This window comes from Ischnura elegans, chromosome 7 (assembly GCF_921293095.1).
Source record: "Ischnura elegans chromosome 7, ioIscEleg1.1, whole genome shotgun sequence".
Lineage (NCBI taxonomy): Eukaryota > Metazoa > Arthropoda > Insecta > Odonata > Coenagrionidae > Ischnura > Ischnura elegans.
Window position 1 is genome coordinate 100,919,573 of NC_060252.1, and position 12,326 is coordinate 100,931,898.

Genomic DNA, 12,326 nt, shown 5'->3' on the forward strand with positions numbered 1-12,326 from the left:
AGTGTCAATGTTTTATAAAATATGTATGGGCAATTGAAACTTAGTAATGACCCCCTACAGTGCCACAACACACTATGCACGGTGAGTTTTGTTCTCATCCATTACTCTTTTCCTTTGAATGAAAATTTATGATTTTTTTCTACAGCTATGAAATCCAAAGTGACCTGATAACCATCACTAATTATTCCCTGCATGAAATACCCGAGCTGAAAAAAATATGAAATTAAAAAAAAATCCCACTTGTAAGTTTCTTGTGCCTGAAATTGTTTTTGCCGATGAGAATCTTTCAAGGGGATTAATGAATGAGTGATCTAACCTCTAGACTAAATTAGACCAAATTTAATGGACATTGGCGTTCTTTTTGTAACCCACACAAAATTCATACTCCTTAGCTGTTTGTTGTCTGCTATGCCATTGGGTGTCTCAGGCTAGTTTTCCTCACTAATATTTGCTTTATCATGCCTCAAATTCCAGTACATAAGTACTTACTATGGCTAGTGGAAAAAAGACCTGTTAGTCCTGTGATAATTTTGAACTTCTTCCTGAATTAAAAGTAGTTTTCACTGAAATCCATTAATATTACTACCTTTTTATGAATGATTTATGTCTTTCCTTTTACGAAAAACAATAATTTTCTAATGGTGACATAATAATGTGGTAAAAGTTTGAGTAATCCAACAGGAATGGAGTAATGGACAAAAACTCACAGTGCATAGGGTGTTGTGGCACTGTCGGGGTCGTTACCAAATTTCAATTGCCCATATTTTATAAACTGTTAACATTTGAACATTAAAATTTCACATAATCTCTATTCATACAAAAATAAATGTCCATAGAAAGAAACATGAAAATCCAAGCTGGTGGGTGTCAGGGCCTAGTTGATTTGATGTGGTGTACGCCGTAAGATAACTAGTAACAGGCCAATAAAATACTAAAATATGATTTTATGAGAGAATTTGTATTGACTGGATGGTCTGTTTTCAACATTTGTAGTACTGATTAAGAAACTTTTAACTATCATGAGAATATACCATTGCAATAATGGCAACTTGCAGGTGATGAAGAATAGATAATATAAAAGAAAAGTGGCTCCTTCCAACCAAAATCTTGCCTGATCTACTGTATTTAATTATCCTCAATAATAGCATCGATTTTTAACTTCTATTATTTATTAAGCCAGATTCAAGTGAGAGGCCCATGCAAGAAATGAGGAAAAAGCAGTATATTCTGGAGGCAAATTATCACTGAATACAAAAAGGCTAACAGCAAGGATACTATTTATAAAGCAGGGGTGATTTCATCAAGCTAATTAACATTCCTTATTATTAAATAGAACACACATAATACAGTGTGAATGCACAGCAAAACCACATAAAACATTCTAGATGCATCAAACACAGATAACATGGGGCAAACATGAAATATTTCAACAAACATGCCAACATACAAGCTAGCTCAACACACACACACACACACATGAAAGTGAATGAAGATGAAATAAATGGAACCCTACAGGAACATTGAAAAACTTTGAATAGTTTTAAAATAAAAAAATTGAGGTAATTGTAGCAAAAGACAAACCTTCCAAAGAGAACTAGATTGGCTGTGACTACACTCGGTCTCTCTTTATGTTTCTGCCTCTGTGATTCTGAGCATAACAGTCGATGGTGATGTTTCAGTTCGGAGGTATTACCATCAGGAGGGAGTGCCTGCAGAAGCTGACTTGGACAGGACCCTGACCTGTCGCGCAACATATAATGTACATTTCTACAGTTAGATAACACAAAAGTCACACAACATGGAAAGCAGAAAAAAACAAGAGAAAAGAGACAAATGTGTTCAGATGGAGATGATCACAAGCAATTTCTGAGGTCAACACAGAAATACTAGGGTGATACAGGAATCTACTAAGTCAAGGAAGCTAGCAATTAATGCAAGGGAACACAAATTTTGGAGGTGTGTGATTAAGTACCATTCTTAGAGGTGCTTCTACAAGAATGATTAATAATGAAAATGTTTACTAAGGTTATTAGACAGCATCTACAACTATAATCGCATTACAGACTATTTTTAGTGAAAATCGAGATGATTTCAACTTAAAAATGTTTAGGCTTCATTATTTTACACAAAAAATAAACACTCCATAACAACAGCTTCACACCAGATAACCGATTTGTGCCTATGCATACATATTTGCAACATTTGCAGCATATTGACAAAAAAATATTACTGATATCTAAATGACATCTACTATTATTTACACTAGGGCAAGAGATGATATCAGCTACCAATCGAGATAGTAGAGAGGGAAGAGTAGGTAAAGGCAACCATTATGTACATAATTTATACCATGCTGTGAGTGAAACAAAACTATTCAGTTACAAAAGAAAAAAGGCCATTCACATGTAATGAGATGGGATTTGAACATTTGGATAATAGTTGAAAGTGGAATCATAGTCATCATGGAGTGGAATATACTTGATTGTAACTATAGCCTGACTTGAACCATGTGAATTTCAGCCCGACTTGACCCAAGTTGAAAATTTGGTGTTTGCGTAGCTCTTGGCAATTTCTATTACAATTCTTCTTATTTCATATGTTTGATTCAGGACTTAGTGACATGAATGAATCAGATAAAATTGTTCAGGTTCTTTCTTTTGACACTTTTTAACATAAAATTTGTTTTCTTTTCTATCTACTATAATACTTGACCACACACCACGCAGGCAATGAAGCGAAAAACTTTACTCACCTCACCATCAAAATATGAAAACCAAATTAATCCACCAAATTACCATATTTGGATGAAATATCAAATAAACAAATAATGATAAGGAACCTAACAGCTCCTCTATCACCATTAGTAAAATTATCGAAAATATGTTATGAATCCATTTATAACAATAAGAAACATTTAAGATGTCCATTTATTAAACAAACCATTAACTAAATCCCTAGAAGTTAAGACCAAAAAGAATTGTCTCACATTGTATTGTATTGGCAGAAAAGTTAAGAGGTGAAAATCTAATTAACCTAAATAATTTTCTTCACTAAGTGATGATAAATGTATGCACAAAAAAGCACCCCACATTAAGAGACATGTCACTCTCTTAAGAAACCAACAAGAAGCAAGTACAGGCGGTCCTCGACTTTCGTACACTCGACTTTCGTACAATTCGCACTTTCGTACGCTCAAAATTGACACATTTTACTCGACTTTCGTACGCTAAATTCGGACTTTCGGACGTTGGTCTGTAATTTTTTTAAAATTCCCGCGATGTTTATTGCGCATCCCAACATTCAATTGTTTTAAATGGCAGTATCGGCAGTATATGCGAACAATACGAACATATATAATGAAGGGAATTGTTGGTAATTGACTCTAATCTAGGTGATTTATTTGGGAGAGAGACTGCCTGCTATAGGATCCTTTATCAAGAGAAGAAGAAAGCCTTCATTGAAGATATTTTTCAAAAGAAGTTGACGAGACATCATCGAATAGCTTTCAATAAAACTAGTAAGACCTTCTTTCTAATTGTGTTTTTTCGTTTGAGTGCTGTTTAATTCATATAAACCTTCAGCAACGATATTGCACGAAATATCACCCGAATTCCGTTTGTCTTTTTTGAATAACATGCGGAATATACGCGATCACGAATGTCACCTGCCAAATATCGAATTTTGGTGTAAAAATTAAAAGGTATTCAGAGTGCGGGTTCAACAAATACATTTTGTTATGCTTCTTGATATGTCCTTTTATTTATAGTGGATGTAATAAGTGGAATGTCAACTTAAACGCCAAGAGGAAGTTTCACTCGATAGCCAACGGAGTTCTTGTTTTTCAAACTTTTATTTGCATTTTCTGCGTATTTTCGAAAGAAATTAGATGATTTGAGGAGTTTTATTAACATAATATTAAAATTAAGTCAATTGAAATGAATTCCGTGAAAAAAAAAGGTTTCAGTACGTATATTCCGCTCTTTTGGAACGTAACCCCTAATTAGTATGGAAGTCAATGGTTCGACTTTCGTACATTCAACTTTCGTACAAGTTTTCGGGAACGCATTGTGTACGAAAGTCGGGGACCACCTGTAATTGTACGATGCAAATTGCAAAACCTGGAATAAAAAATTTTAATGGCAACTATTGGTAATGATAATATGCTTCAAGAGAATTATTTATACAAGGGCATGAAGGATGATTTTTGTGGAGTAAAAAATATTAATACAACAGAGACATAACTAACAAGACACTATTTCAAATAATGCTGTTTTATTTTTATTTGGGGAATGCAATTAATAATAGTAATATTGTAATTCTTGCCATTTATTTTGAATTAGGTTTAGGGATAACAAAACAGACACAAATGAGAATCTGACACGACACATCCAATACAAGAAGTACCATTAAGCAGAAAGACAAGTTATGTTGAACATCAAGTAATGTAAATATTTCGGTTACTCTTTAGCCTAAGTCACACAACTTATGTACAATATTGTAAATGACTAAAAGAACTGAAGATTAGAAATAACGTAGCATATTAGCCACAGAAAAACCCCACTAATCCAACACCACCTCAAAAGAGAACATGATCAGAAAACAACATAAAGGGCAAGATGATTAATACTGAATAATTTATTTGCATAAAAATGTGATAAAATAGTATAATAGAAAATACGTTAATACACACAGTTTCAGAGACGTAATATTATGGTGAATTATACATAAAATATCTGCAATAAAAATATGTACTGTAAGAGAGCTCAAGACACTTGAAGTGAGGCCTATCGGTAGTTGTCAAAGACAAAGGTAACACACACCAATAAAAGCAAAGGCACGGTCAGACTAAGCAAGGAGTCAGACCATCTTCGGCCAGATTATCAAGGTGCTACTGACTGGTAAGATAGGATCAAAAGGTACCTTATGGATAGGTAAAAGTTGATATTATTTACTTGGCTGCTATCAACTCCAGAAAATTACTTCATTGAAGGATAAAATAGTTCAGGCAAAAATTATTCCATGACACCATCCACTTCCTCTACACAAAAGAATAGCAACAATATTTTAAAAAATTACATCTACCTGCTCAGAGTTTATACCTTCTGAACTATGCTAAGAAGTATTTTGCATCTATTATTCAGATCCTCACCCTCAAGGTTTTTGAAAATGCTCAATGAATTGACACAAGATACATGACATGAACACAGAAAAGTGGTACTTTTATGACAATGAAGGCCACTATACACGGTGAATGATCATGCGAATGAAATCATTCGCAGTGTATACAGGAAAAATTCACAAATGAACAGTCATGCACATGATCATTCACTGTGTATAACGGCCTTAAAAGATGTTAAAGAGTTATTATTAAAGCTTTAATAACTTAGCAATTATCCCCCACCAAATAATTACACACAACCATTGCAAAACATGCAAGTGCACATATTCTCCCACATGCAGTTCACAAACAAACATGAGAAAATAAACAAGCTAAAGGAACCAAGCCTTGTCATAAAATACTTTAAGTATGTGCTCTTAGTTATTGTTTAGTTCCTAAACAGAAGAAGGAGCTTTTCTCAAAGGAGAGCACTCTGTAAAGAATATTCGACCAATCAAAGTAAACAAGCATCAGATTTGATTGAAAATGGTATTGCAAATAGTTATTTTGATCACTATTCGAAATGAATTACGAGTTTTCTGACCTCTACAAATGAGATTTATTAAGATCTAAGTCCTTGATCACGCCAGTCAGAAAGTATTTCCTTCTTTTAGCTGTAATACGATTAATTGATACGATATCGATTACAATATTGTATCAATTTATTAGCAAATTTTGAGTTAAGCATGAAAAAATTAGGAGCAAAAATAAACATAGACAATATTTATGAAAAAAAAACTCCAGCTCATAAATGGAACCAGATCAGTTCATGTATATGGTATCGACATGATTAATTAAAATAATGCAGGATAAAATAGGAGCATTATCTTCTGGAAACATTTGAGTTTAATTACAGTCCGACCGCTGAGAGTTGTCCGTTGACAGCAAGAAGGGGAAGGGGGCAAGGTTGCCAGGTAAGAAAGGGAAACGCCCACATCTCATGTAAACAAAAGGGTTCCACGAAGAAAGTAGCCAGAAGGGACGACGAGCGTGAAGGATCCAAAGAAAGAATCGCACAATTTTCGCACAATTGTGCATTGCGGGTGACTCCCGTAAAAGTTATCACCGGGGCTAGTCCCGGTATACTTAAATTCGTCAAAGAGAGAACACCTATATGTGTTCAAAGTTCGGACTTTACTCTCCGGCTGTGGCGCCGTGCGCACGATTTGGACTGCTCGTCACATAACATGCTCAGCAGTCCATACCACCTTGTCCGGTATAGTCCACAAATTTCCACAGGGAAGAAAGACGTCTCGGTAGCTTAACTGGCTAAAGCACTCGGCCGGAAATCGAGGGATCCGGGTTCGAATCCCGGTCAAGGCGAATGATTTTTTCTCTGTGGATTTTTCGCACAAAGAATCCTTTGTTTTGGCGATTCGCAGAAAGGGCTTGTTTTGATGGTTCAGGCTTGTTTCAGTGCTTCATATATGCATGTGACAACGTTGTATGACTAGGCGAAGGTGTGAGGTGCATTTGGGGGACAGTGATTGGTTGCAAACCATGTTGGCACAGGGTTCTCCGCCCCTCCTTTTAAAGGTACCATCGGACAACTCTCGCCGGCTGGATTGTAGTGATTGGCCTTAAGTTCTTGCTATCCCAATGAGGCTGTATCAAAGTTTTACATTTTTAAAGTAAATTTGACAAAATTTACCATATTTATGTGGGTAACATGTCTTATTTAAGTGAATTTATAAATAGATATCAGTCCTTTATTTGCTAAAAAGCTTTTCAGTACATTAAAAAGGGTTATAACTCCTGTCTCGGTCCCTCCTTTTAAAGTGCCATTGGACAACTCTCGACGGCTGGACTGTAGAATATGGTAGAACGAAGAGCACATCCTTTCCTGTCCCCACACCAAGATAAAGTGAGTGCATACAAGACCAGAGTTGAAAGAAAGCATGCAACATATCTCACTGACCTAACATGCACAGAGTGCGTTCCAGGTGATCCATGATGAGGAGTCTGGTGTGCAGAAGAAAGGATCTGCCCACTCGGCCTAGTGGAAGGACCAGAAACAACCATGCACCCATCCTCAAACACTGGGTTGTCCATAGAATATGACGAAGGTGCCAGGGGTGGGGACTTCGACTTGGACTTCATGCTTGTCAAACGCCTCATCAAACTGACTCCGCTGCTCCCCCTATCTTTCTTATCTCTCATCTGCAAAATTCGAGAAAAGCATGAAAAAATTAGGAGCAAATATAAACATAGATGCAGTAAAACCTCTTTACATTGTAATGGAGGGGACCAAAATTGGTGCAATGTGACGTATTGAGGCAATATAGAGAGGTTTTAGTGATAGGCACCATTTTTTCATATCCTTCGGAAATGAAAGGCACTACTCTCATTTGAACCATTATATTTATGCGTTTAAACAAACATGCATGCATTAGTGATCATATATTTATATTTAATAATTAGAGAAAGCGAGCACTATCGCATGATTTCTAGCATGATTCGAGAGAAAACAATGTGAGCTCTCTTAATTCAAAAGTCACTTAAAATTATTAGGATAGTTGGACACCGTTTTTCTTATTTACTGCTAGGTATGCTCTCATATGGAACAAAATGGCCATAACTGACAGTTAACATGAAAATTACATTATATTAAAGGTGTATAAGAAAAAAAAATAAGCGTGAAACATTTATCACTGGAAATGTCATTCCATGAACGTAATCGCGGCTGCATTAATGGTCTCTGGTTGTCTCGGTACGATTGGCAGAGGTAGTTTGGTCATCTTGGGGGTGTCTGCTTGGTATTATAAATGGAGGTTTTACGAGATACAGAGGTTCACTACATAGAGGTTTGCCTATAAATTTACATGTAAATCAGAGGGGACCGTAGGGGTGGTATGAAGTATGGAGGTTTACGATGTAAAGAGGTTCACCACATAGAGGTTTTACTGCAAATATTTATGAAAAAAAAAAAACTTCAGCTCATAAATGGAACCAGCTAAGTTCATGTAAACTTAACCAGTATAATTGAGAATTCTACTTAAGAGGTATCTTGACAGGCATTTTCATTAATACAGTTAAACATATTCATAAACAAAGCAAAGGGACAGCAATTTAGATCATCTTGATGCATGGAAGTTCACAATCAAGATATTTTCCGACTGATGAATTACAGAGATTAATTAGGTCTCGAACTTAAATGAACTAGAACAATGGATTTGAATTTATATATTGGGACTTTGCCAAAAGTAATAATGCCCATGAGAAATTCATGTGATTGCAAGTCTTACTAGCGCTGCTCACACAGACTATGATAAACTTGGGAATTTTATGGTGTGGCGAGGAGAAATAGACAGCATCATTTTGATTAAGGAAGTGGGCCAAAACAATTTTAAATTAACTCTGCATAGTGAGAATTGCAAATCCATTACTTACTCTCTCTCTCATGGGGCACAATAAACTGGCTGTCAAGCAAATAACTTATTTATAATAGTTATTTATCATATGAAATGTAGAAAATATATTTCATGAGAAATCCCCACCAAAACTCTTCAGCCAATGCTGAGAGAGCATTAGGGTATTCTGACTGTATCTGAAGGTTGAATTCAATTTCTAATGGCATAAAATTTACAAGGCCCTGCACTGCCAAAATTCATGATTAAAATTTTCAATTATTATTGCCTGAAAAAATAATAACAATACTCCTTCATTCAGGGGTGCAATAGGGTGGCCTACAACAATGAAATTTTCCTCATTTTTTAAAATTTCACTCTTATATATTCGAGACTCAAGTCACCACTAGCGGCGCTAGTGTCGGTGACGTAATTTTCCAATATGGCCGACGAAAGCGGGATAAACTTTGAAGCTGTAAGTTGTGGTAAGTGGCTAGTCGTGCGTTGGAAGTGCTTTGTAGTGTTGTTGTAGGGAAGAGAAAGGGAAAAATGTCTGCCAGAGTGATTTTAAAGTTTGAGGAGATGGTTAGGTATTTGGGAGGGAATGTAGGATCGCGATGTGTGATTGAAGGCGAATGTGTTTTTAATGCGGGGCTCGTGATGGTAGTGGGCACTCGCGGAAGTAGAGAAGAAGACAAAATAAATATTTTATCGTTTGTATTGCAAACAAGTGCACTTTCTAAAGATCCTGTGCAAGTTTCTGGCTCATTAGAGGTCACCGAGGAGGGAGATTAGTCTGTGCGAATAATGAGTTGTTCATGCAAAGCGGGGAACTCGGAGAAATAATTTTGGAGATTTTTGATGTTTTGGTAAGGATTGGACCAACGTGAAATGTTTTTAGCTTTAGTAGTGTATTGCTTATTATAATTTGGCTCTCTCTAATTTGTAATAAATCTGTATATAGCTTTGAACTGGCATAAAATTTGAGGATAAGTAACCTATTGTTTTATCCTTTGCATTTTTGCTCACCCTTTGATATAATCGAAATAGCTCTATGAGTATAAATATTTTTCTACCAATGAACGTGCCTTCTCATTGATTGACTCAGTTCCCAACAGGCAAGTAAGGTATCTTATTTAAATTTTAGTTGTCTTATGTTTCAAAGAACCCCCTAATAGGCTAGATAGCAATGCTTTCAAAAGTGATATTTAAACTTGCAATGTATGGTGGTCTTCTTGTAAATGAAGAAATACCTATTAACTTCATTGGAAATAGCTAAATTTTCATGCTTAATTATTCCCATACTTTTAACGCTCTAGAATAATACCTTATAATTAATTTTTTGATATAACTGGTGCTTGTTATCATTAGTATCATACCTTTTCTTTGGAAACTGTTGGCGTGATAGTTAGTAAGGACAATATATCAGAGGATTTCATCTTATTTTTTAGCATATCATTCAGGGAGAAAATTCCAATGTCTTCTACGACTTGAAAGTATTCGCAAATTCAAATTTTGTTCAAAAATATTGAGTCCTGGGTCATTATGTGACTTTCTCTTAATATTATAGTCATTATTTTAAGAAATTTATCTTGAATCATTTCTGAAGCATTGGTGTGCCTCAAACTATGGATTCCATATCACAGTACAGTATTCCAGAACAGATCTCTCTAGAGTAGCATAGAGCAGTGATAGTCAGTTTTTAAAATCTCTTCAAATTCAGTAAATGAATGGCAACATTTTGTAAGTAATTTATTCAATATGCATTTCAAAGCCTAAATTATTTTCAAATAAAATTCCTAAGTCAGAGAAGCAACTAACTCTCTTCAAGGGGGTACTAGCTAAATCATAATGACATAATAGGCTTTACTTTTGAAAAAGACCTTGCACTTACCAAAATTTAATTGCATTTGGTTAGAACATCACCAAGTAAGTAAATTGTTAAAGAAATTTTGAAGTTTCTTGACATTCTCAGTGCAATCAATAGGGTGGTAAATTTTTATATTATCAGCATATTGGATACATTTTGTGGGGGGAATGTAAGAACATCTTTATTAATAACTGTAAAAAAAGTAATGGTTCTAGGTCGGATCCTTAATGTATGCCCAAAGTTGCCCAAATGAAAATTCTTTTTGAAATGTGGATTTTTAACGATGTCAGTAGTGTCAGGCTAAACATGATGGAACTCTTTCATAATGAAACAAGTTAGCAAGTGAATGAAAGAATTTTGATTTTTGTGGAGAGCTTTTGATTTTGTAGTTCATGGTAGTCTTAGAAATTGAAAGGAAGTTAAGCAACCATGTTTGGGATAGCCATAATTATGGAGCTTGCAAGGCATATGGAGCATAAAATTTAAGGGTAGATTTAGACTGTAAGAGAAGAATATCAGCAGGTAATAATCATAGGTCTTCTCAATGAGTCAAATAAGATGTGGTTGGCATTGCAGAACGGTTACTGTGTAACTGCAAAGCATTTATGAAAAACTCCGAATCATGAACTATTGTAATAATGGGTCATGGTTGACATTACAATTACCTTCCATTATAGGATAAGCAAGCATGCAATATTTCACAGGACTCATGGGGTTGTTAGGGATGTAACTTTAAGGCCCTATGAAATAGTTTAATTTATCTCAAGTCAACACATCTGTTTCCAATGTAAGTCAAAGCATTTCTTTTCTATGGAAAATTACTTCTTCCTATATGTTTCCTGCATACATGATCGAAAACGACTGAAGCGAAGTTTAGGGTGAGTTCTCGCTTTGGAATTGCACTGAGGGACACAACAATTCCGATTGAAATTGTTTTTCCTCGGCGAAAACTTCGTACCTCCACTAACCATTGCCAGAATCACTTCAAGACTAAGTGGCGATACCTAATATCTAACGCAAAACCCGGAATACCTAAGTAACTAACCTATTACTAACAACTATAAAAAGTTTTAAACTAATAATGCGTGTACAGGCATCCCCCGAGTTACGTAAGAGATGCGTTCCGGCAGACTATGCGTAAGTCGAAATTTACGTAAGTCGAAACTTTGCGTTGGCGCTTCAGAGATTGCTGTATAACAAGTTGTATCGTAAAGAAATGAGCGCAACCACATACGCCACCACATCCATCGCTAGAACTGCAAATTTTCACGTTGATTGCTGACTTGGGATTTATAAGCGATTTTTCTACAGAAATTAATGAAATTTCCTTCGAGGAATGACAAAAATGGGTCACTTTGTTATTTTTAGCACGTAAAAAACTCGATAACTATTCGATATTTTTTCTACCATAGGTTGTACGAGCGAATACCTACTTCTTCGCGCTCGCATTCGAAAATTAACGTAATCATTTGAAATACGGTTATCGCTTACGTAAGTACGGATTTACGTAAGTCGAGACATACGTAACTCGGGGGATGCCTGTAAATAACCAGTTAAATGATTTAAAAAATGATCTAATAAAACTAGTACACTAGAACAATGCTAACCTACTTAAAGAAGAATGACAATGACCCTTAAAACTGAATGAGCTATTCTAAAAACTAGAGAGATTATCAACAAGATACAGATTACTAAAATTTTCAATCAACAACCACCTAAGACTACAGAAAATTAAGGTAATAATAAATTAAAATCCTAAAAAAGCCTCGTAACTAATAGCTTAATTAATAACTTAAAATGGTATACTAACTCAGCTAAAACTATGTTACGAGGTAATTAATTATCTGTAATACGACGAAAAATTAAATTATAGAGATTAAAGTCAATGAAAAAGGTTTTAAATCTCAAAAAACTGCTCAACGCCACTGAATCTCAACGTGCTCCTTCTGAA

General features: G+C 35.3%; 1 protein-coding gene across 3 annotated transcripts in view; it reads right to left on the reverse strand.

The window, feature by feature from the left end:
- The window catches only part of LOC124162910 (E3 ubiquitin-protein ligase SH3RF3), a 50,474-nt gene that overhangs the window by 8,450 nt on the left and 29,698 nt on the right, over positions 1–12,326 (reverse strand). For 2 of the 3 annotated variants that reach the window (XM_046539630.1, XM_046539632.1), the window contains 2 exons: positions 7,077–7,318; positions 1,582–1,740 (listed from right to left, as the gene is read on the reverse strand). In XM_046539630.1, the coding sequence (XP_046395586.1) occupies positions 1,582–1,740; positions 7,077–7,318 (401 nt within the window). The remainder of the gene's footprint in view (positions 1–1,581; positions 1,741–7,076; positions 7,319–12,326) is intronic. The other variant, XM_046539633.1, reaches the window with a different exon arrangement.